This window comes from Grampus griseus (genome assembly GCF_964374135.1).
Source record: "Grampus griseus genome assembly, contig: HAP1_SCAFFOLD_50, whole genome shotgun sequence".
Lineage (NCBI taxonomy): Eukaryota > Metazoa > Chordata > Mammalia > Artiodactyla > Delphinidae > Grampus > Grampus griseus.
In genome coordinates, this window is record NW_028133393.1 from 983,782 (window position 1) to 1,010,879 (window position 27,098).

General features: G+C 39.9%; 1 protein-coding gene across 1 annotated transcript in view; it reads right to left on the reverse strand.

The window, feature by feature from the left end:
- PTPN4 (protein tyrosine phosphatase non-receptor type 4) overlaps nt 1-27,098 on the reverse strand; it is a gene marked incomplete at its 3' end in the record, with an annotated part of 144,046 nt that overhangs the window by 26,056 nt on the left and 90,892 nt on the right. The window contains exons 12-15 of the mRNA XM_082682078.1: nt 26,503-26,571; nt 18,745-18,870; nt 16,854-17,012; nt 2,153-2,312 (exon numbers count right to left, since the gene is read on the reverse strand). Of these exons, the coding sequence (XP_082538204.1) occupies nt 2,153-2,312; nt 16,854-17,012; nt 18,745-18,870; nt 26,503-26,571 (514 nt within the window). The remainder of the gene's footprint in view (nt 1-2,152; nt 2,313-16,853; nt 17,013-18,744; nt 18,871-26,502; nt 26,572-27,098) is intronic.

Genomic DNA, 27,098 nt, shown 5'->3' on the forward strand with positions numbered 1-27,098 from the left:
TTACTCTCTCTGTGGCTGCCTTCTCATCAGCCAGTTGACTAGTTTTTTTCCTACCTTTTGGTCTGCATCTTTTCAGTTTCCTTTGCTGGTTCCTTTCAACTCCCTCATGTTTACAGTTTGGAGGACTAAGGCTCCATTTCTAGAACCTCTTATTCTGTTATCTGTACACACTGCACTTCCTGTCTCATGGTTTTAAACACTGTCTACATGCCATCGACTCTCAACATTATACCTTCAGCTTCGACCTCTCCCTTCAACTCCAGAATCCAAACGGACTCCTACTAGACATATCAACGTGTCCCAGCTGAGCTCCCGACATTCCACCCACCCCTGTTCTACCTGTAGCCTTCCCACATCAGCAAATGGTAACTTCATCCTCCTATTTACTCAGGCCCAAAACCTTGCTGTTGTTATCCCTGCTGTTATTCCCCTCTCTCTAGTCTCCCACAGCCAACTCATCAGCAGAGTAGGTCAGCTCTACTCTAAAACTCCACCCAGAACACAGCTGTGTCTCATCCCTTCCACTGGCACCACCTTCTCCAACCACGGCTGCTTCTTGGGGCCCTGCAACACCTCACAGCCAGCTTCTCTGCTGCTACCCTGCTTGCGGTCCACTGCCAACATACGAGCCACAGTGAAACCGTTAAAACTTAAGTGACATCACGTTACTTCTCTCCTTAGGTATGTCCGTTTGCTTCCAATCTCACTCAGGGTTGGAGAATGAAACATTTACAAGACCAGGCTTTTAGGATCTGGCCTTCTGCTGTCCCCGTCCTGCTCTGTCCTCGCTGACCCCCTTGGTGTCCCCTGACCACACAGCCATACCCCTGCCTTGGCACCTGCTACTCCCTCGGCTTACCTGCTCTCACGCCAGGTATCCATGTGGCTTATCACCAAACTCATCTCTGGCTCACACTACCTAGAACTGGAACACTCCACTCTGGAAATTCCCTAGCCCTTTTCTGCTTTGTCTCTCTAGCATTTATACTATCTAATACGCTATATATTTAAATTACATGTTTTGTTTACTGTTTGTCTCACCCTTATCCCCAGAATACAAGTTCCTTGCAGGCAGAGTTTTTAATTTTTTATTTTACTCTATTGTATTCCCAGAGCCTATAACAATAGGTACTCAATAAGTCATTTTTGCATGAAGGAAAAAACAAACTAGACTATGAATTATTTAATAGCAGGGACCACATCTGATTTGTCTGCATACTCCCACTACCTCCTTAAGTACCTGGCACACAAAAAGACCTCAGTAACTATGAACCGATGAATGAATGATGCGTAAGAATCACCACGCAGGTAGCACTCAAGTTGTCATTCATTTTGGGTAAGGATTTTGATCTCTTTTTGATGCGTCTGTGGGGCCATAAGTGTGGGAGAATAGAGTGGCTGCCTCTTATTTTTCAATTTTAGAAAACGTGGGAGGGCTATGGGCGAAAAACAAGGGGGGAAGAGTGCAATGGGCAGCAGAGACTTCTGGCACTGCCAGCACCTGCCGTGGGACTTCCTCTACCTGCATCTTATTTTATTCCTTGATGTCCCTTGAAGTTTCCTGAAATACACTCATATTTCTGTCTGTCATTATACACCTTCATGAACACAGTGTATCCTTAAAATTTATTAACAATCTCACCTTTGGTTCATCCACTTGAAAGAGCAATGAAAATTCATCAATCAGGGGATTCTAAGAATTTACCATTTTGTTTGGTACAAAGTACCAAAGCAACTCACGAATATATCTTGAAGAACAGGGTAATTATATATTCTGGAGACCTGTACTCAATTTCAAAAGGTTGATAAAAATGATAAATAATAAAGTCTCGGGACCCAGTCAATTATGTAATAAAATTAATGGTATTTAATGGATTATTAGCATTTGTTCTGGAAATGTGTGTTCTGCAAGACAGAAATCAACAAATTTGTCAAAAATTAACTTCTAGAGCAATGAACGTTTTATAAATATGATAAAAGGAAATTCCACAATTGGGCTATATGGTGGCACAATTCATGAGCAAACACATGATGAAAAAGAGAAAGTACTATAATATAATTTACAGATAAAACAGGCTATGTTACAAAAAATATTTCATTTACAATTAAACATTTTCAAAGAAATGTGAGAATATTTGAAGAAACTACTTACAGTAGCTTTTTCAGGGGAAGATGGAACATCAAATGTTTCATTAATATGGTTTTCCAGATCTTGTTGAGAATGTGAAAAATGAATTTGGTTCCAACTGTTTTTCTTTGATTGTTTGGGTGGTAAAGCTGGAGGCTGTCCATCTCCAGGGGTCTCTTGTGATCTAGATAGAAAAAAAGAGAAAAAATAAATATTTTGGAAGTTGTCTTACAGAATTATTATTTTATTTATTTTTTTAAAGTAATGGTAGAATTTTATTTTTTTAATTCATTTTTATTGGAGTATAGTTGCTTTACAACGTTATGTTAGTTTGTGTTAGTTTCTACTGTAAAATGAATCAGCTACACGTATACATATATCCCCTCTTTTACGGATCTCCTTCCCATTTAGTTCGCTACAGAGCACTGAGCAGAGATCCCTGTGCTATACAGTAGGTTCTCATTAGTTATCTATTTTATACATAGTATCAGTAGTGTATATGTCAATCCCAATCTTCCAATTCCTCCCAGCCTAGAATTATTATTTTATTACGATGTCTAATAGGAGACAAGCTTTAAATGTCATGTTTATTTGCAAGTGCCACTGTTTAATGAAATCTTCCTTAACTTTGTAGTTTAAAGTAACAAATCTCATTTCCTACTTTATCAAATCTGTAAACAATTCACATATAATAAAATACACTTTAAGGGTATCTCTATGAAGATATTTATTAATCTACCATAAAAACCCCTTTCTAAGGTTTTCAGCAGTCATGTGGGCAGGCAGGGAGAAATCAGAGCTGAGGGCCGAGCTGCTCCAAAGACAAAACACCCGGTACCATCCAGAGAACTCAAGGGGTTGCCTGTTTTATTTACAGGTAAAACACAATTCACAGAAGTGATGAACACAGCGAGGAAGAGTGCTGAGCTCACTGAGGAGACAACACTGGATGAGTACGTATGTATGTCGGAAAACCTGATTTCAGGAGAAGGGGCTAAAAACCAACAGGCACTAGAGAGCATAACCTCAGGCCATAGCAGCGGGAGCTGATCTGACCAGCTAGGCCTGACAGGGCAACTTCAAGGTAGATGCTTAGCACAAGCACCCTCACTCCCTCTTGCAAGAGCACCGGAACCACGCCTAACTGCTGAACAATCATCGACAGGAAGACACTGAAGCTCACCAAAAAAGCTACCCCACATCCAGAGACAAAGGAGAAGCCGCAATGAGACGGTAGGAGGGGCGCGATCACAATAAAGTCAAATCCCATAACCGCTGGGTGGGTGACTCACAAACTGGAGAACACTTATACCACAGCAGTCCACCTCCTGGAGTGAAGGCTCTGAGCCCCAAGTCAGGCTTCCCAACCTGGGGGTCCAGCAACGGGAGGAGGAATTCCTACAGAATCAGACTTCGAAGGCTAGTGGGATTTGACTGCAGGACTTCGACAGGACTGGGGAAACAGAGACTCCACTCTTAGAGGGCACACACAAAGTAGTGTGCACATTGGGACCCAGGGGAAGGAGCAGTGACCCCACAGGAGACTGAACCAGACCTACCTGCTGGTGTTGGAGGGCCTCCTGCAGATGCGGGGGCTGGCTGTGTCTCACCGTGAGCACAAGGACACTGACAGCAGAAGTTCTGAGAAGTACTCCTTGGTGTCAGCCCTCCCAGAGTCTGCCCTTAGCCCCACCAAAGAGCCAGGTAGGCTCCAGTGTTGGGCTGTCTCAGGCCAAACAACCAACAGGGAGGGAAGCCAGCCCCACCCATCAGCAGACAAGTGGATTAAAGTTTTACTGAGCTCTGCCCACCAGAGCAACAGCCAGCTCTACCCACCACCAGTCCCTCCCATCAGGAAACTTGCACAAACCTCTTAGACAGCCTCATCCACCAGAGGGCAGACAGCAGAAGCAAGGAGAACGACAGTTCTGCAGCCTGTGGAACAAAAACCACATTCACAGAAAGAAAGACAAGATGAAAAGGCAGAGGGCTATGTACCAGATGAAGGAACAAGATAAAACCCCAGAAAAACAACTAAATGAAATGGAGATGGGCAACCTTCCAGAAAAAGAATTCAGAATAACGAGAGTGAAGATGATCCAGGACCTTAGAAAAAGAATGGAGGCAAAGATCGAGAAGATGCAAGACATGTTTAGCACAGACCTAGAAGAATTAAAGAACAAACAAACAGAGATGAACAATACAATAACTGAAAAGAAAAATACACTAGAAGGAATCAGTAGCAGAATAACTAAGGCAGAAGAACAGATAGGTGACCTGGAAGACAGAATGGTGGAATTCACTGCTGCAGAACAGAATAAAGAAAAAACAATGAAAAGAAATGAAGACAGCCTAAGAGACCTCTGGGACAACATTAAACGCAACAACACTAGCATTACAGGGGTCCCAGAAGGAGAACAGAGAGAGAAAGGACCCGAGAAAATATGTGAAGAGATTATAGTCAAAAATTTGCCTAAAATGGGAAAGGAAATAGCCACGCAAGTCCAGGAAGCGCAGAGAGTCCCATACAGGATAAACCCAAGGAGAAACATGCCGAGACACACAGTAATCAAATTGGCAAAAATTAAAGACAAAGAAAAATTATTGAAAGCAGCAAGGGAAAAACGAAAAGTAACATACAAGGGAACTCGCATAAGGTTAACAGCTGATTTCTCAGCAGAAACTCTACAAGCTAGAATGGAGTGGCATGACATATTTAAAGTGATGAAAGGGAAGAAGCTACAACCAAGATTACTCTACCCGGCAAGGATCTCATTCAGATTCGATGAAGAAATCAAAAGCTTTACAGACAAGCAAAAGCTAAAAGAATTCAGCTCTACAACAAATGCTAAAGGAACTCCTCTAAGTGGGAAACACAAGAGAAGAAAAGGACCTAGAAAAACAAACCCAGAACAACTAAGAAAATGGTAATAGGAACATACATATCGATAATTACCTTAAACATGAATGGATTAAATGCTCAACCAAAAGACACAGGCTCACTGAATGGATACAAAAACAAGACCAATGTATATGCTGTCTACAAGAGACGCACTTCAGACCTAGGGACACATAAAGACTGAAAGTGAGGGGATGGAAAAAGATATTCCAGGCAAATGGAAATCAAAAGAAAGCTGGAGTACCAATACTCATATCAGATAAAATAGACTTTAAAATAAAGAATGTTACCAGAGACAAGGAAGAACACTGCTAATGATCAAGGAATCAATCCAAGAAAAAGATATAACAATTATAAATATATATGCACCCAACATAGGAGCACCTCAATACATAAGGCAACTGCTAACAGCTATAAAAGAGGAAATCGACAGTAACACAATAATAGTGGGGGACGTTAACACCTCACTTACACCAATGGACAGATCATCCAAACAAAAAATTAATAAGGAAACACAAGCTTTAAATGACACAATAGACCAGATAGATTTAATTGATAGGACATTCCATCCAAAAAGAGCAGATTACACTTTCTTCTCAAGTGCACATGGAACATTCTCAAAGACAGATCACATCTTGGGTCACAAATGAAGCCTCAGTACATTTAAGAAAATTGAAATCATATCAAGCATCTTTTCTGACCACAACGCTATGAGACTAGAAATGAATTACAGGGGGAAAAAAAGTAAAAAACACACATGGAGGCTAAACACTGAAGAAATCAAAAAATACCTAGAGACAAATGGCAATGAAAACATGACGATCCAAAAGCTATGGGGTGCAGCAAAAGCAGTTCTAGGAGGGAAGTTGATAGCAATACAATTAGCTTACCTCAAGAAATGAGAAGAATCTCAAATAAACAATCTGACCTTACACCTAAAGGAACTAGAGAAAGAAGGACAAATAAAACCCAGAGTTAGCAGAAGGAAAAAAATCATAAAGATCAGAGCAGAAATAAATGAAACAGAAACAAAGAAAACAATACCAAAGATCAATAAAACTAAAAGCTGGCTCTTTGAGAAGATAAACAAAATTGATAAACCATTAGCCAAACTCATCAAGAAAAAGAGGGAGAGGACTCAAATCAATAAAATTAGAAATGAAAAAGGAGAAGTTAAAACAGACACCACAGAAATACAAAGTATCCTGAGAGACTACTACAAGCAACTCTATGCCAAAAAAATGGACAACCTGGAAGAAGTGGACAAAATCTTAGAAAGGTATAACCTTCCAAGACAGAACCAGGAAGAAATAGAAAATATGAACAGACCAATCACAAGTAATGAAATTGAAACTGTGATTAAAAATCTTCCAAGAAATAGAAGTCCAGGATCAGATGGCTTCACAGGTGAATTCTATCACACATTTAGAGAAGAGCTAACACCCATCCTTCTCAAACTCCTGCAAAAAACTGCAGAGGAACGAACACTCCCAAACTCATTCTATGAGGCCACCCATCACACTGATACCAAAATCAGACAAAGGTACTACCAAAAAAGAAAATTACGGACCAATATCACTGATGAATATAGATGCAAAAATCCTCAACAAAGTACTAGCAAACAGAATCCAACAACACATTAAAAGCATCATACACCATGATCAAGTGGGGTTTATTCCAGGGATGCAAGGATTCTTCAATATATGCAAAACAATCAATGTGATACACCATATTAACAAACTGAAGAAGAAAAACCATATGATCATCTCAATAGATGCAGAAAAAGCTTCTGACAACATTCAATACCCATTTACGATAAAAACTCTCCAGAAAGTGGGCACAGAGGAAACCTACCTCAACATAATAAAGGCCGTATACGACAAACCCACAGCAAACATCATTCTCAATGGTGAAAAACTGAAAGCATTTCCTCTAAGATCAGGAACAAGACAAGGGTGTCCACTCTCACCACTGTTATTCAACATAGTTTTGGAAGTCCTAGCCACGGTAATCAGAGAAGACAAAGAAATAAAAGGAATACAAATTGGAAAAGAAGAAGTAAAACTGTCACTGTTTGCAGATGACATGATACTACACATAGAGAATCCTGAAGATGCCACCAGAAAACTACTAGAGCTAATCAATGAATCTGGTAAAGTTGCAGGATACAAAATTAATGCACAGAAATCTCTGGCATTCCTACATGCTAATGATGAAAAATCTGAAAGAGAAATTAAGGAAACACTCCCATTTACCATCGCAACAAAAAGAATAAAATACCTAGGAATAAACCTACCTAGGGAGACAAAAGACCTGTATGCAGAAAACTATGACACTGCTGAAAGAAGTTAAAGATGATACCAACAGCTGGAGAGATATACCATGTTCTTGGATTGGAAGAATCAATATTGTGAAAATGAGTATACTACCCAAAGCAATCTACAGATTCAACGCAATCCCGATCAAATTACCAATGGCATTTTCTACAGAACTAGAACAAAAAAATCTTAAAATTTGTGTGGAGACACAAAAGACCCCGAGTAGCCAAAGCAGTCTTGAGGGAAAAAAACGGACCTGGAGGAATCAGACTCCCTGATTTCAGACTATACTACAAAGTTACAATAATCAAGAAAATATGGTACTGGCACAAAAAACAGAAATATAGATCAATGGAACAAGATAGAAAGCCCAGAGATAAACCCATGCACCTATGGTCAACTAATCTATGACAAAGGAGGCAAGGATATACAATGGAGAAAGGACAGTCTCTTCAGTAAGTGGTGCTGGGCAAACTGGACAGCTGAATGTAAAATGAAATTAGAACACTTCCTAACACCATATACACAAATAAACTCAAAATGGATTAGAGACCTAAATGTAAGACCGGACACTATAAAACTCTTAGAGGAAAACACAGGAAGAACACTCTTTGACATAAATCACAGAAAGATCTTTTTTGATCCACCCCCTAGAATGGAAATAAAAACAAAAATAACACATGGGACCTAATGAAACAAAAGCTTTTGCAAAGCAAAGGAAACTACAAACAAGATGAAAAGACAACCCTCAGAATGGGAGAAAGTATTTGCAAACAAATCAACAGACAAAGGATTAATCTCCAAAATATATAAACAGCTCAAGCAGCTCAATATTAAAAAAACAAAAAACCCAATCCAAATATGGGCAGAAGACCTAAATAGACATCTCTCCCAAGAAGACATACAGATGGTCAAGAAGCACATGAAAAGCTGCTCAACATCACTAATTATTAGAGAAATGCAAATCAAAACTACAATGAGGTATCACCTCACACCAGTTAGAATGGGCATCATCAGAAAATCTACAAACAGCAAATGCTGGAGAGGGTGTGGAGAAAAGGGAACCCTCTTGCACTGTTGGTGGGAATGTAAATTGATACAGCCACTGTGGAGAACAGCATAGAGGTTCATTAAAAAACTAAAAATAGAACTACCGTATGACCCAGCAATCCCACTACTGGGCATATACCCAGAGAAAACCATAATTCAAAAAGACACATGCACCCCAATGTTCACTGCCGCACTATTTACAATAGCCAGGTCATGGAAGCAACCTAAATGCCCATCGACAGAAGAATGGATAAAGAAGATGTGGTACACATATACAATGGAACATTACTCAGCCATAAAAAGGAAGGAAATTGGGTCATTTGTAGAGACGTGGATGGATCTAGAGACTGTCATACAGAGTGAAGTAAGTCAGAAAGAGAAAAACAAATATCGTATATTAATTCGTATATGTGGAACCTAGAAAAATGGTACAGATGAACCTGTTTGCAGGGCAGAAATTGAGACACAGATGTTTAGAACAAATGTATGGACACTGAGGGGGGAAAGCAGCAGGGGGTGGTGGTGTGATGAAGTGGGAGATTGGGATTGACATGTATACACTAATATGTATAAAATAGATAACTAACAAGAACCTGCTGTATAAAAAAATAAAATAAAATTCAAAAATTGAAAAAGAAAAACAAAAACAACCGAGCACCCTGCATGTAGTAACAAGGTGAGTTTTTCACGAAGGCCAGAAGGGGGAACCAGTGGTTCAAAACTTGGACCCCAGGAAGCCTGCGTCCGTGGAAGTCATGGAGGTTAAGGGACCAGGCAAGGCGAAAACGGTTCTCGTCAAGAGTACTGATCACCACAGGGGTTATTATTTACCTCTGAGGTGGGAGGAGGTCCTCTGGGGAAATAGAAACATTATTATCCCACTGCCTAAGGGCAGAGGAAAGAGTTGCCAGCTGCTGTGGTAACCAGGCACAAGCTTCAGCCAGATCCTGCTTATTTTTGTTGACTGATGACTGACACCCAAGACACAGCTGTAAGGTCTTGAGGAAGCAAAACTGTATTAGATCATATTATTGTTCAAAGTTACCCTCTACTCCTCCCTGGCTGACATCACGCTTGGCCATATGACTTGCTCTAGCCAATGAAATGTGAGTAGCCTCTTTTGAAAGGAAGCTCTGTATTTCTCTCTTCCCTCAGCCAGGAGACCAGCCAAGTCCCAAACAGGGGCTGCGGTCAGTCTGGGCCCTAGAATGACCATGACGTGCAGCAGACCCACAGGTGATCCACCACGTATGCAGAATGTAAGAGAGAAAGAACCCTTGTAGCTGTATGTCACTGTAAGTTGGGGGAATGTGCTACCAGAGCATAATTTAGCCCAAGATAACTAACACAGAGGTTACTGCCAGAGTGGCTCTTGGAAACATATGCTCCCCTTGGTAGAGAAGCTGTGAACTTCTTGAGAGACTTGCTGCTAGACACGTGACAGATGTGGTAGCGATGCTAAAATCTGCTTAGCACCAAGGGCGTCAGCCAGGATTAACGATGAATGGTCTCACTTCCCCTAAGAGAAAATATAGCCCTCCTCCAACTGCATAATCTAGTGTAAAATATAATCACTAAATACGCAGTGAACAATAATAACCACTCAGCTTTCTACCCAGAAGTCTTCAGGGCACAAAATGCTCTAGCTTCTGATAAGTCTATGAGGACTGCATCAGAGAGCACACCTCCCCTTTTCAGCCAAAGCTTCTCTGAGGTCTACCTTGATGGCCAGAGATTCCAGATCCCAAACATACTAGTTTTTATTCTGCTAATTTCAACTGCCAAGAACCCAAGCCTCTATAAGGCGATGCATTCAAGCGCTGCTTGTGCAAGAAACTGCTAGGAGAGAGCTGCGTGCCTTGGCCATGGCCTGCTGCAGGGACCAGGGCAGACAGAGGTGGGCAACCCTTGGTACAGCCTCTGCGTGCCTTGGCCATGGCCTGCTGCAGGGACCAGGGCAGACAGAGGCGGGCAACCCTTGGTACAGCCTCCGATGGGAAATCTCTAACAAGCAGCTGGTCAGAAGCCTCCAAGACTTTACGAAAGCTGGACGTCACTGGACTCCACATGGATCAACCAATAGGTCTCATCCCTTACTCAGGACTAAGTATAACCACTCAGGCAAGGCAAAGAGAAGCTTTCCTCTAGTTTTGCATACAGTTGCCACACCTGGGAAATGTTCAGTCTCAAAACTAAAGGTCTGGGGCTTCCCTGGTGGCACAGTGCTTAAGAATCCGCCTGCCAATGCAGGGGACACGGGTTCGAGCCCTGGTCCAGGAAGATCCCACATGCTGCGGAGCAACTAAGCCCGTGCGCCACAACTACTGAGCCTGCGCTCTAGAGCCCGCAAGCCACAACTACTGAGCCCGCATGCTACAACTACTGAAGCCTGCGCACCTAGAGCCCATGCTCCCAACAAGAGAAGCCACCGCAGTGAGAAGCCTGCACACTGCAACGAAGAGTAGGCCCCACTCGTTGCAACCAGAGAAAAGCCTGTGTGCAGCAATGAACAGCCAAAGATAAAATAAATAAAATAAAATAAATAAATTTTTATAAAAACCAAAGGCCTTGGGGGAAGAGTATAAGGTTGAGATCAGGTGGGAATGGAGTCAGAACAACTTTATTCTTGGTTCAGATAACAGTCTAAGCACAGCACCAAGACAAACAACAGGGACAAACCCCAGCCCGCTGTGCAGCCCAGTATCTAAGCGAGCCAGGCCTGGTGGGCAGGGGTACCATGATGGCAATACTCAGCTGCAAGAGAGGGACGGCACTGACACCACGGGACATTCTGCTAGACTGCTGAGTCTGCGTTTCCAGGGTTAGAGACCCGGCGTATACAGTCCAAAAAGCTCCAGAAGTGATTTTTATTATCTACTTCCTGATTAGAAATCACTGTACAGGAACAGTGGTTGCAGATTCATGGCTTGTGGGCCAATTTTTGCCAACATACATTTGGCCTGTTCACTTTAAAAATGTGAGTTGACTACATTTTAAAAATTACATACAAAATCTGGATTTCCAGAATGAAAAATGTGGAAGCTTTGGAAAGAATAGACCTGCATTACAGGTTGCCAACAACTGGAAAAAGCCAAGTGGTAGCTGCTGCCTTTAGATGGGCCACAGGCATTCCAGGCCACATGAATCCCACCCAGTGTTACTTGCCGGACTCCAATGGGTATCTGAATACACCCTCTCCTTTACTCATTTGAAGTCCACAAGAAGACCCAGATAGGAAGAGAGTCCAAGCGTAGAGGCTCGGGCTGGGATTTGAGCCAAGCTCTAAAGAAAGGGTGAGGAGAATGGAGTACAGGCAGAGGGTCAGCCAAGATCTAAGAGAGGAAAGGGTGATATAATTTTGGATTTCAGGACAGGTGCTACCTGCCTTCTCTCATTGTTTTATGTAACTTTCTTGTTAAAGTAACTTCACAGAGAGTGATGGACAAGCTCTCCATGGGCCTGGTCACTGCAGAGGTTAAGGTTGGTCTGGGGAGCTTTTTCACAAACTAATTATGCACTCTCCCAGTAATCCTGGTGACAATTTCCCCTTCCTGTGTTTCCAGCTTCAATAACCAAACACACTCTCTTTCTGTCTATCTGTCTATCTACCTATCTAACTACTGTCTATAAAAGTAATCAAGAATATCAACACAGACTTCTAAAATTCTTATTTTGGGCAAAAGGTATCAATTACATTTTAAAGACATACTCATATTAACTCAATTTATCGTAACAAATAACTTCCCTGTTCATATTTAATGTATAAGTATCATACGAAGTCAATCTACTAAACAATTATCTAGGAAGATGACTTTCATAGGTAAACCATGTGTTGTAATTTGAAATTATAATACATTTAAAATAATATCATGCAATAGGCCAGTTCTTTAAAAAGGTCCCACTGGGAATTCCCTGGCAGTCCACTGGTTAGGACCTGGCGTTTTCACTGCCGGGGCCTGGGTTCGATCCCTGGTCGGGGATCCAGGGGAACCGGGACCCTACCCACAAGCTGCATGGAGCGGCCGAAAAATTATTTATTTTTAAATTTTATTTATTTATTTATACAGCAGGTTCTTATTAGTTATCTATTTTATACATATTATTGTGTACATGTCAATCCCAATCTCCCAATTCATCTGCAGCCAAAAAATTTTTTTTAATTAAAAAAATAAAATAAAAAGGTACTATTTCTAGGCTAAAACATAAACAAACAAATAAACAAAAACTACCAAGGAAAACAGAATGAAAAGACATCACATACTTGGAAAGAACAACCAGGCAGCGTAGTGGGACACAGCCCCACTAGAAATAACAGCTGGCACCTGAGAGAAGGGACCTATAACCTAAAAGAAGACGAGCATCTACTATCAGATGGTTTAGACAGGACTAGGGAAATAGGAACCAAAGAAAGAAGTAGGGATCAAGGCTGTGCCTGGAGTCTTACAAGTAGAGGTAGTCATTTGGCGTTAAATATGGGAGCTGGAAAAAATCTGTCATAGGGAGAGTGTAGAAAATATAGTTCCAAAGAGATTATTGTAATTACTCATAAAAAAGAAAAATGAGCAGGATAAACTCTTAAAACTGTAAATTAAAAAGAAATGCTGCCAAAGGTTTAACTGTACAAATACACCCTTCATACAAGCATAAAGTTTATTCTAATTTAAGACTAGAAAACAAAAACCATATTCTTGGTAGACACTAATACAAACTTGCCAGGAATGATGGCTCCTTTTAAAACCTTATTTTCTAAAATACATACCAGCAGCTCTTGTCTCACTCAATTACAATCACTAGCGTCATCCAAGTCTTCACTGGGCATTTACCCCTGCCATACTTATGTTCCGTAAGATACAGATAAAATTCTGGTTCAAAATTCAGGCTTCTTGATACTTTGGCTAATTTATAGTGACATTCAGAGTATTTCAAAGTAAACACCATTTCAGACTGATTACTAATTGATGCTCAAGGCAATTAAAGTGCATAGAAACTCCCGGGGATATGATTAATAGAACAGAACTGAAAATGTCATATTATTCTATCAGTAGGAATCTACTCCAGAACCAAGGTCCCAGACCTGAGATTCCTGGTTTCAGCCAAAGTCCAAGTCTCTGACCTCAGCTCCCAACTGCAAGTAAGGGAGGCTTTTGCCAGAGGTGGACTGCAGGTAAGTACGCTGCAGAGCAGCAGCCCAGGGATCCGTGCTTAGTCCTGCCACCACAGGTACAGCATCTAACAGGGTGCGCCCTCTGAGGCCCCATGGCTCAACACTCCTTCCACTCCACCCCCTTTGCTTCTCTTATTTCCTTGTCCTACAGCAGCCTAGTATTTGCATGGTCCATGATATATCACTAGACCTGATCAAGGCTGGCATGGGAGTTGGGTTACGCTGAGCCTGCAGGTGAAGTTATCAGTGCCAGTAGCTCAGAGGGGCAGAGGGGAGGCAAAGCTTTCAGGACGAAGCAAAAGGAATTGATTCGGTTGGATAAAGATAAGACTGGAACGGGACAGTCTAGGAAAGAATAGCTCAGGGAACTGGATTTAACATTTGAGGATTATGAAATCTGCATAGTCTCTGGTGACTAGGAACTGAAGGGTGAAGTTGAGAACATGGGGAATTCCTCTCTGTGTTCAACCAGATATCCACACTTCAAACATACAACAGATAAATGGTTGTTAAAACTGTCAATCAAGCCAGGTGGGCCAAAGCTTTCCTGACTTGTTTCAGTCCAGGTGGCTGTAAGTTTCCTCATGAGTGCTTCAAGGTGACCAGTGAGGCAGCTTCCTCTGCACTCAAAACAGTTCTCTGTTGCAGCTGTTAGCAATCTGTATCATAATAAAAAATAAAACCGTATCCATCCCACTCACACACTTTGCAATTATTTTGTAGAAATACCTGAGCTTCCCTGTTACGTCTTAGCATTGTGGTGGGAATTTATTTATTTTTTAATCTGTTAAGTATTTTAAAATTAATTTAGGGCTAATGTTTATCTCAGAAAAATCACAAACTAAAAACAGTCTAATTTTCTGTGGATCATTTAAAGAAAGGAAGGAAATGGTAGGATGTAATCTCAATCATCCCTGCCTACAAACAGTAATTTTAAGCAGTACAACAGCCTCCTGTTTGCTTCCACAGTAAACACACCTGCGAATTAATAGCGTTTTCTCCTTGGGAAGTGGGCAAGCTCACCCAGTGCCTGAAGTCAGGCTCACCTGAACGCCCCTGGACTCCCTCAAAGAGCAGGAAACTGGTGAGATATCGCAACATCAATTTCAATGTATTGTGCTACGTTGAAATGCTCTGTGCTTAATCCAACATATTGTTTGCATTCTTTTCACATTTGGCCAATGTAAAACTAAAATCTATGGATTCCAAGTTGAAAAATATTTCCTCTAAATTGAAAAAAAAAAAATCAACAAAGCCTTGTCCAGGATACACAGTTCTACAGAGTGGCTCAGGTAAGAAAACCCGAGTTTTAGCTCTATAAATTGGGACAAATGCTGTTAGTGTGGCTCTCTCATCTGTAAAGGGGGGCTATATAGCTTTCCTATTTTATTGAGTTCTCTTGAATACAACAATGAGATAATTTATGAAAAAGCTGACTGTAAGCTACCAATGTAAGTTATTTTTATTAGTTTACCATTAAGCTTGTCTTTTCAGAACTCTCTCATTATTCTTAAGGTGAGGATTGGCTGAATTTCCAATGCAGTGTTATAGATTCAAAACTGAATACAAATACTTAAGCTTCATAAAACAGATGTCCAGGGCTTCCCTGGTGGCGCAGTGGTTGGGAGTCCGCTTGCCGATGCGGGGGACACGGGTTCGTGCCCCGGTCCAGGAAGATCCCACATGCCGCGGAGCGGCTGGGCCCGTGGGCCATGGCCGCTGAGCCTGCGCGTCCGGAGCCTGTGCTCCGCAGCGGGAGAGGCCACAACAGTGAGAGGCCCGTGTACCGCAAAAAAAAAAAAACAAAAAAAAAACAGATGTCCAAAGAGAAGGCCCAAGCATTTGAAATTCTGGTGGACTGGGCAGGGGAAGAAAAACTCTGCATGGTTCCAACCTATCCTGAACCTCCTCCTCCACTTCAGGTCAGGAAAAGAGAACAAAGGTATTCTGAAGAGGTAAGTGATTTGGGGGGTTTGTGAATCTATAAAATTTATGAAAGGAAATACTCAATTGTATGCATAGGCAGATGTGTATGGGCTCTACGGAAAGGGCTCTACAAAAACTAGACTGAGATCATGTGGTCAGGCCCCAGGAGTGACACCGTTCTGTCTGTGATGACACGGACTTTGTGATTCCTCCAAGTGGTCGGCTTTCATGTGCCGAAAGCATGTCATTTGAAAATTTAATCAGTTAACATTTCAAGCACGTCTTTAATTACTGTACTTTTTAAAGTTTTAGAAGTAGAAAATACATGCTTATTAAAAATCAAAAAGTTTAGAGTTATAATTTTTAAAGTAATATAACATTAAACTTCCACCAATCCTAACTCCTGTCCACCCATGCTCCACAGGTGTCACTGTGCAGTGTATAGTTTTCTATTCCTCCAACCTTTAAAATGTCCACACACAATCCAAATCTTTCACCCAGATACACGTTAGCCAGACTAAACGCCCACTGGTACCGACAGCTTGGCCGCCTTCCCTGCTGGCGCCCACAGAGGACAGCAGTCGCTCCTACAGACCAGGCGCGCTTTCCTGGAGCACCTACAGCTGCTGTGCTGGCCACTCCACCTGCTCTCCGTCACTCAGACCCACCCTTTCTTCAACCCGCATCACGCTCACTGTATCTGAAACCCCTTTTTCCTCCTCAGCAATTAATGAATCCTCTTACCTACCTATGTATCTTATAAAGTATTTTACTTTTTTTCTAACTCTTGCACTGTATTTTTACTTGCATATGAACTAACTGTATTGTATGAACCAATAAATCAAGACTGCCTATTAATGTGAGGTAAGTATGTTGTGCACTAAACTGATATACTGAATTATGAAGTTTAATTTATGCATCAACTTGTAATGAGACAGGAGTGAATTTTAGAATGAGGTGTGCACACGTTCTGTAACTTATTTTCAATGTGATGTTCTCCCTTGCTACTTCATCTCCCCAACACTGTCTATTCATCCTTATGGTTCCCTTCCTGAAAAATATTAAGAAAACTCTACCTTTCATCACCTTACTGCCTGACCACAGTGATGCATTTATCTACAGAAATATGTAACAATGTGCACTAAAAGTTCAAGAATATACAGAGCCAACAAAATAATAGCAGCGATTTTGTGGGGTGGGGGTCACCAAGACCTTCAGGAACAAATAAGCACATTTACAAATATATAAATTTTTAAAACATCACATAAAGTCTTGTATCAAATACTATAATTTCCCAGATTATTTCAAATGAAACAATTTGGGGCATTATTCCTCATAAAAAGGAAGCTAAATGCAAAAAGGCCTTACGGAGACGATTCCAACACAATGCTGTTAGCTTGCGTGGAAGATGGAGACCGATGCCTCACGAACGCCTCGCCGGGGCAGGTGTGAACCACGTGGCCGACCAAATGGCCCACTGAAGACGGCCGTAACCTGGTTCCCTCTTGGGTGAATGCAGAATTTCGACTACGAGAAGAGGAACAAAAACTGAGTAAAAATGTACTGTAACTCAGTATGTTCAAGTTTCTTTCTTATATGATTGCAGTAGAAAGTGGGTGTGTGTTTTTAAGACTGACCACATTTTACTAAGCTGAGTCTCTGACAAAGACACTATGGTATAAACAGAAAAAACACAGAATAGGAAGTCAAAAGATCTGAGCTAGAGTTAGCAATCTGCCACGGGAACTTCATCTATTTCAATCATCTATTATCCCCACCAACCTTAATGTTTCTAGGTTTCAGTCACTACAAATGTGCGTCTTAATCAGCATTTACAAAATAAAAGGAGAGAACCCAATAATTCAGAAATATCCTCTGGTCTGAATTCTTTTTTAACCCTTTAATAAATACTTTTATTTATGGGATTTTCTATAATTTCTAAGACTAGAGATACTGAATACCATATTTCCATCTTCATAAGTGACACAGTCACTTTAGGATTTAGGGAAAGAACAATTTTCTTCATATCATACATAAAATTGTTTCATTAACAGAAAGTCTGATCAGAGTTAGTGACAATTAATTAATTCAACCATCTGGTTTAAATTTGATGTGTCTTCCATAATTTGCTGTAATTGTTTAGTGGGGTACTGGTAACAAATAAGGAACGGCTGGCTGGAAAAGGGACCAGAGAAAGAAGGTTCTGGATCTTCTCCAACAAGCTGATTAGCCTTTGAATTTATATGCAGTCTATTATAAAAAAGATGGCTTAGCACTCTGCAATTAGCAAGACACTGCACAAACTTTTGAGTCTATTGTGTTTCTAAGTAGTGACGAAGACACCTAGCTATTAGGTAACCTGCTGTGAACCAAGCTGTTTGTGCACACACTTTACTTCCAATATGGTAGGAATTTACTCTTAAGCTGACAAACACCCATCAGTGAAACAACTTGTAGAATTTAGTGCACATTTATTGAACATGAATGTGTATGAAATATGTCCAGAGGAAGACTTCTTTAAATATTATATTCCATGCCAAAATTCAAATATTTCTTATATCAACCTTTTGGGTTAACAAGGACGGTCAGTATGGTGACATTCATTTTGTTATCATTATCTTAATCACATACATATAATACATACAACACACTTGTTAACATTATGAAATTAAGATAACATCTTTGGCCAGTACACATTTATTATCTTATTATTACTACCTACACCCAAGCATCCAGCTTTTGTGAGAAATGCTAGGATGAAGTGCATACACAGTAAGTGCTGAGTAACATGTGCTTCTCAGCTGAGCTATGGCTGAGCTGGTGGGAACTGAGGCTGGAAATCCCTTTTCCTAGACCACAGACACTGGCACAGCAGAAGCAGGGTAGGAGCTTCAGCAAGAGAATCACAACACTTAGCATGTTCAAATAATATGCACTCTCCTCGAAATTATGCTGGAGATACATATGGAAAAGACTTATGTCAGCTACAACCATATTCCCAGATTTTAAGTCTACTAATAGGCCTTGATATATTGGCTAGTGACCCTGACTGTGGAAGTCAGCTTTGTAGTTAAGTGAGCATCTTTATGTCATGCTCTGCTTACACACTGAGCTCCAGGCTGAGAGGAAATAATGCCTTGGAGCAACGAAAATCATGTCTAACTGAAAAATTTTAATTTTACATATTATAATCTTCAGGCAATGGAAACATACAGCCAAACATTTAGAAATTAGCAAAACGTACACCTGATGTACTTACTGATTTGGAGTGCCAGGTGGGGATCGCGATGGAAGGCTTTGTGTTTCCAACCTGTCATCAGACAGTGAATTCCTGCTTACTACTTCCCAATCCATTAATTTCCGTGCCAAGGGCTTACTTGGGGATCTGGAGTAATAATTTAAATAATATGCAAAAAATTTTATTTTTTACCCCAAACTATGTACCAAACCTTACAGTTTGTCTTAATACATCATATTCTAGATGAGTAAACACAACACGTTTATTTACAAGAAATTAATGCATTTGGAGGCTACTTACCAAACAATTGCCTAAGAAAGGAAATCTGCTTTATATGAAGAAAGAAGGCAAGAAAAAGTAGGAAAGAGAATAGGGAAGAGGAGAAAAACGAAAGAAACAAAGAAAGAAAGACGAAAGAAAAAAAACAATGGAATCGTTGGCTATCAAGTTTTCCCAGATACTGCCAACATTATATTTTAGACATTGTCTGTCTCTGTCCCAGCGTCTCTGGGACTTGAGCTTATCTTGTGGTGTTTTAAACAATTCCTAACACATCATCTCCTGAGTGTCCTTAAACCTAAACCCTGGCCCTCTGCCTCAATGAGGACAAGATAAAAATGATAATTGTGTATATTTTATTTATAAATTTTCCCCTTTTATATACAGTAGGTCAGTGGGTTTTTTTCTTTTCTTTTCTTCTTTAGGAAACATTTGGAAGGTTAATTACTTTGTCTCACGGTGGGGAGTAGCGTATGTTTTCTAACCTGTATATTGTCAAGTTATTATAGTGATAAAGAGAGTAAATGATCTTTTCAGAAAAGATATTGATCCTTACTGAGGTCAAAAACCCTTAGAATTTTAGGTGAATTAGCAACTGAAGTCATTTTTTATGCAAATTCAAAAAGTGGCCAAAGTTCATGGAAAATACATGATATCTATTTAAATGCCTAGCTTTTTGACATGCAGAGTTCATATGAAGGTTAATACAATGAATTAAGCAAATTACATAAAAACACATAATATATCAGCTTCTAAACTTAGACCGTTTTATATTTCAGTAATAACTCACTGAAGCACATACAAACAGACTAAACTACAAAGCATGGTAACACTGACCACGAGTACTCAAGAAAATTTACATACATAGTAGGAAGCATTAAAACAATGAGTGGGGGGGCTTCCCTGGTGGTGCAGTGGTTAAGAATCCATCTGCCAATGCAGGGGACACGCGTTTGAGCCCTGGTCAGGGAAGATCCCACATGCCACGGAGCAACTAAGCCCGTGCACCACAAGTACCGAGCCTGTGCTCTAGAGTCCACGAGCCACAACTACTGAGCCTGTGTGCCACAACTGCTGAAGCCTGTGCGCCTAGAGCCTGTGCTCCGCAACAAGAGAAGCCACTGCAATGAGAAGCCCGCACACCGCAACTAGAGAGAGCCTGTGCACAGCAACAGAGACCCAACGCAGCCAAAAATAAATAAATAAATTTATTTAAAAAAAAAAAAAACAATGAGTGGGGACCATCAATCCTAGCTTTGACCTTCCCACAGACAAACCACTTAAGTTTCTACATCTAAATATCAAAATTTACTAGTAAAATGTATGCTCCTACGGTCCTTCCCTACCTTCTGAAATGATCTATGAGTATCTACATTTTCAGTGGAATGTTTTAGTTTATTCATTTTACTAAACCACAAGTAACTTAAATTACTTCTGAATCTAAAGCACACAAATGCCCTATCATTTCATGTATTCATAGCTAAAATCTTTTTAGTTTGGCCTAATGATGTTGCTTTTTTTTCTTTTATTTATTTTTAAATTGAAATATAGTTGACTGACATCTCCTTAATTTAAGAACATTGAACATTTTCTAAAAGAGATGTAATGTTATCAATTTTTTTAAAAAGTCATTGAGTCAGATTTCATTTTTCATAAGTGAATCTGAAGTCATTAAAACATAAACATTTCCCATTACCATGAGTTTAAATTACAGGATTTTCTGATTTGAAGACAAGTCAGGATACCATTTAGTCTAACCACCTCATCAGTCACAATAAAATAAAGTATATTATCTCATGCATTAGATTTTTTAAATGAAGTAAAGATTATTAAAATAAACAGCATTTATGGCTCTTCTATTAATGTTAGTAAACAGATTACTCACATATTGGATTATTAAATGTAAACTGTTTAAGTGAGTTCACTAGCCACAGTCAGGAGATCAACTATTTTCATTTTCTAAAAGAGGGAAAGAGTCATTTGAAGGAGGAAAAAAATCCAGTTATACTCACCTAATACAAAGCATCAGAACACTTTACTGTTGTTAATAAACTAAACATGGTTGGAAATGCTTTGCATTTAAAACTAAATTTCAAGGTATTTTATTAACAGTTTTAACCTCAGAGACCCACCCACTCAAGCTTGCTGTCTATGTTTCCTGTTGAGTGTGGAAACTTCAGAGAAAAAAATACCACACTTCATCAGTGTTTGCAATGTGGTAAATTTATTTTCTGACCATGGCACCTTATTTTTCTGTTGCATGGGAACATTCTTTTGCTTTCTTCTTAGATATTATATGATAACTGAAAAAGTCTGAAAGCAATTCAAAGAGTTGATGTATCAGAAAAATAAGTTAACATTTATTATTGCTGAAAAAAACAACCTTACATAAGAAGTTTAAGGAGAAATCTTTTCTAACTATTTATACTGCCAACTAAAATTCCAAGGAGTGGACAAGAATTCTAGAATTCTCTAATACTCTAACAGAATAATTTAATAATTGCTAAAACCATTAGGGTATTTTGATAGATATGCATCAGATCATCACAATCCCAGAAAAGCTTAGTCTTTCAGAGCTAATGGGATCATTAAAACAGTACTTGTCCTAGATGATGACTTATTATTTCAAAGTAGATTCAGACAATTCCAGCACAACAAAAGAAACAGGAAGTTATTTGGGGCCCATCATATTGGAATTTTATCTCTACTACTCACTGAATAATGCATATTTGTTTTATAAGATAACCTGTTAAACAATTTCACATTTTAATAATGCATATATAAAATGAAGAACTATCTGACTGGTGACTATCATACTAAGTGAAGTAAGTCAGACAGAGAAAGACAAATATCATATGATACCACTTATATGTGGAACCTTAAAAAAAATGATATAAATAAACTTATTTACAAAACAGAAACAAACTCACAGACTTAGAAAATGAGCTTAAGGTTACCAGGCAGAGAAAAGTGGGGGCGGAGAGATAGACTGGGGCTTGGGATTCCCATGTACACACTGCTATATTTTAAATAGATAACCAGGGACTTCCCTGGTGGTCCAGTGGCTAAGACTCCACGCTCCCAATGCAGGGGGCCTGGGTTCAATCCCTAGTCAGGGAACTACCTCCCATATACCGCAACTAAGAGTTCACATGCCACAACTAAGACCCGGTGCAGCCAAATAAATAAATAGATATATAGATAGATAGATAGGTAACCAACAAGGGCCTACTGCATAGCACAGGGAGTTCTGTTCAATATTCTGTAATAACAGAAATGGAAAAAGAATTTGAAAATGAAGATACTTGTATATGTGTAACTGAATCACTTTGCTGTACACCTGAAACTAACGCAACACTGTTAATCAACTATACTCCAATATAAAATAAAATTTAAAAAAAATTTTTTTAAATATTAAATTTAAAACAAATAAATAATAAAATAAAATAAAATGCATTGGGAACTGCTCTGGAAAAAAAAATGAACTAGTAAGATGCAGGTGTAACTATCTGTATATCTTTCAAAATCTGATATGCTCAAAATATTAAAGCATTTACACATATAAATAAAGGAAGTCATTTGCATGTGATATTAACATTAATATATAAACACACCTATGACTTGGTATTCATATTAGGATATCATGTTACAGTAGAACTAGTTATGAAATCATGTTCAGTATTTTTACAAATATCAAGCAAGACAAAAAGTTAAGCTTCTTGTTAGGAAAAGAATAAAAAAGTGCAAGTATTTTGTTATGGTGCTATTTTAACAGAAGAATCAGAAAAATATTTACTTTGATTTTAACAAGTCTGAAAGGAGTGTTGCAAAAAAGTTATAGTACTAAGAACTAGAATAAATATGTACATTTTAAGTTAAAACAAAGTTGATAGGAAGTAAACTATTCCTTTCTCAAGAGCAATTTCAAGGAAAATGGTTTCAAATTAACATTTTACTGTACATTTTACCTTTGTACAGGTCCTTAATACTTTCAAACTGGAAACAAGAGTATCTATGAGGGCTTCCCTGGTGCGCAGTGGTTGGGAGTCCGCCTGCCGATGCAGGGGACACGGGTTCGTGCCCCGGTCTGGGAAGATCCCACATGCCGTGGAGCGGCTGGGCCCGTGAGCCATGGCCACTGAGCCTGCGCGTCGGGAGCCTGTGCTCCGCAATGGGAGAGGCCACAACAGTGAGAGGCCCGCGTACAGCAAAAAAAAAAAAAAAGTATGACTGTGGAAAGGAGGAATTTGAGTAATTTCAGTAGCTGTATCTATTGGGGCAGACATCTCTGTGTTTTTACTTTCTTTCTTTCTCCCTTCTGAAATAACCAAGCCACTAATATGACACCAAGATTTATATTTAATAGAGAAACTGACAATATTTCCCTCAATAAATCTAAAAATAAAGCCAAAATAAATCAACTTCAAAACTTTTTCGAACAAATGCTGAAATGAATTACATCATTCAAATTCAAGTTAAACTTATCACAGCAAAATGCTATATGCCCTGACCAGTGAAATCTTTCCTACATCAAGGCATTTTTCATTGACAATTTTCTGATTGGAGAGATCATTCATAGACAAATCAGGATGAGGGTAAGCCAGGAATGAAGGGGAAAAAAAAAAAACCCAAGTAAATTTTATTATTCAAACACATAAAAAATCATGTTCTAATGATTTTTTTGTTTCAAATGTCCTTACTCCAAGGAACTTGTAATATTATTTGTTTTTTATTTTTACAAGCATTCCAGGCACAGTGCTGGCACAGCCTCAGCCCCAGAAATGACTCTGACTGTGCACGCGGACCGGTGGCAGGACGAAGGGAAGGATCTTGCAATTAAATCTACAGCTCAGGATAAAAGGACTTAAGTGTTTAAGATTTACTGACATGAATGACTGCAGATTTTTCAACATCGAAGAAAATTCCTATGATATGCTAAGTGATAAAAACAAGCAACAAAAAGTATGAAACAATGTTTAAAACAAAATATAGACATACATATCAATATCTCTGTGAGTATATACATGGCAAAATCTTGAATAGTAAATACAAAACAATTTTAAATGATTGTGTTGGGGGTAACGATTTTTCTTTTTTCTTTTTTTTTTGCGGTACACGGGCCTCTCACTGTTGTGGCCTCTCCCGTTGCGGAGCACAGGCTCCGCGGCCATGGCTCACGAGCCCAGCCGCTCCGCAGCATGTGGGATCTTCCCGGACCAGGGCTCGAACCCGTGTCCCCTGCATCGGCAGGCGGACTCTCAACCACTGCGCCACCAGGGAAGCCCTACGATTTTTCTTTATGTTATTTGGCATTGTTGGAGCTTTAAAAAAAATGAGCCATCACTTGTGGAGCAATAAAGCAGTTTCTGCTTTTGGAGGAAAGAAAAAAACAGCAGCTTTTTACCCTAGAAACACAAAGCAGGAGGTCTTTCGGACAAAGACTAAGAGCAAAATTAAAGTCAAAAGCAAAATTCTCCACTTCTCATTTATTAAAACTCTCAGGCCTCCACTGGCAGCAGACTCTAAGCTCATGACCTCTTTAAGGACTCACCCTCTCTAAGCTATTTTCACTGAAAATACACTGCTTCATTTAAAAAACATCTACCATACCCCACTCATTAGAGAACTGTGGCTACTGTGGTGAATTAAGACAGACAAACTCCCGTCCTCCTAGAGCTGACATCCTACCTAGTGAAGGAGACAGACAATAAACGGGATCATCTTTCACATGTGAGACAGGGAAGGAGTCAAGCTTCTCACGCAGAACAGCAAAAACTACCGCACAGAGGTTAAAAGTGTGGGTAAGAACCTGGGATGCCTGGTTAGAATCTTGCTGCATCCCTCACTCTCCGTACAATCTCAGGTAAATTATTCAAACTCGCTCAGTTTTCTCATCTGTAATGGATTTATTACCTCACTGAGTTTGGGGGTTGTGAGTTAATATACAAAAACTGCCTGGCACAGGTAAGTACAAAATAAGCATTAGCCATTATGAGATTAACTGGTCACCCTCTTCCACTCACATCCCCACAGAGTGATTCTATCCCAGCAGCCAGGCTAATCTCCCACCCTCCCCCATCTTTTTATTTTGGAACATTTCAAATATAAACAGAAGTAGAAAGAAGAGTTTGATAAACCCTGTGTACTCAGGCCCCAGGTTCAACGGCATCATCATGAGAATCCTGTTTCACCTCGCCCCCCAATTATTCTGAAGCAAATCCCAGAAACCATACGATACTTGTAGATACTTCAGTTTATCACTCTAAAGCACAAGAACTCTACCACATTTTAAAAATGCAAGTCAGTTTATATCCCTCCCATGCCCCCAGTCCCCCGGGCCTCCATTTACAATCCTAAGTCCTCACTGTTCCCAGCACAGGGCCACACAGACTCCGGCCGCTGCCTGCCTGTCTAGCCATCTCCTGGATCACTGCCATGCGCACCCTGCCCACTACTGGCTCCGGCCCAGGGCCTTCCCTGCCTCAGCCCTCACTATATGAGGCGCCTGCTCCACCAATCAGAGTGCAGCCTCCATGAGACTAAGAGGGGTTATTTGTTCTTCACTGTGTTCCCAAGGCCTGAAACAATGCTCGGCACAGTAGGTCTTCAGTAAAGATCAGCTGCCACCAATCTGGTCACTCTCCCTCGCCAGAGCTCTTGGCTGAGTTTTCAATCATCTATTGGACAATCTGGTTAGATCGTTGCTCCGGCATCTCAAACTAGACCTGTGCCAATTTAACGTCTTCTATTACGAGTCTGTTCTCTCCTGTAGCCCCTGTCCATTTTATGTCACTCCAAGCTGACAAGTCTCTCCAGACACTCCTGTCTCTCACACACCTCCACCAACGGGTCAACAACTTGTGCCTGTTCCACTCGCAAAATAAGCTCCTCAAATTTGTTCCCTAGTAACCACTTCACTGTCAATGTTTTAGTTCAGACCTTTGTTATTTTCATTTGGATTACTGCAATAACCTAACCGGTCTCTGGGTACCCAGCCTTACTTCTAATTCATTCTCTATACTTGCTTATAAAACTATTTTCTAAACCATAAATCTGATCATGTCATCTCACTGGTTGAAAAGCAAACTGGTTATTAACAGATCTTAAAAAATGAAGATAACAAAATAGCACCCAAATAAAAAGCAACTTATTTCTTAACAATATGATTTAAAGAAAGAAGAAATGGGCTGGGTAATATATGAGATGAGTCACTATGTTTCTCAAAAATGTTAACAAAAGGGAAGCAAGCCTTCCAACAAAATGTTATATTAATAATATAATACTTGATTCTGCCTAGTCAGGGTTACAATCCTTGGTCCACTAAAAAAAACCTGATTGAGTAAGCTAGACAAACTATTTCATTATTCGCTCAACATAATTTATCATTTAATTAAAGAAGGAATCATGTGATAATTCTGTAATCATATTTGGAAAAAGAGTTTTTAGCAATTTTAACCTTGCTTTAAAAAAAATCCAGACACTGAATTAGAAGTGGCTTACCTTGCAAACACCCTGTCTTTATTTGCCTTTTCTTTGCCATATTGAACTGACTGGACTTCAGTTCTCCCACTGAAATAGATAAATATGTACAATAAGAAAACCTTAAAGAGAACTACAAGATAAAATGACAACACACAGCATGACTATACTACAATTACATGAGACAAGATATTTCTAGCAGAGAAAAGGGAGCAGAGGGTAAGAAGGAAAGAATGGACTATATTCCACTTCTACCTGGATGGATGAAGCTTAATTACAGTTCTTCCATTAATGAACAAGGATGTGTTCCAAAGACACTTTGTTTTCAGATACTCCTTTGTTTGGGAGTGAGTATGAAAGAAGTAATTCTGTCTGAGAGGAATTCCTCCTCTGCTATGCCCTGGAAAGGCACTCCCTCTAGACTCAGAAACAGGTTGCGCTGTCCCAGCTCATCTAAGCCCTGCCCTCCTGCCACGTCTGCGGTTTGGCTAGTGTCTTTACTACTCCTTCAAGAAGGGCCTGACACATTGGGGGAGATCTCGAAGAACTGCTCTTTCCTTGAGCAAGCTTTTCCTCCTCACCTACTGATAACGATCACAGACACATCCTCAAATCCC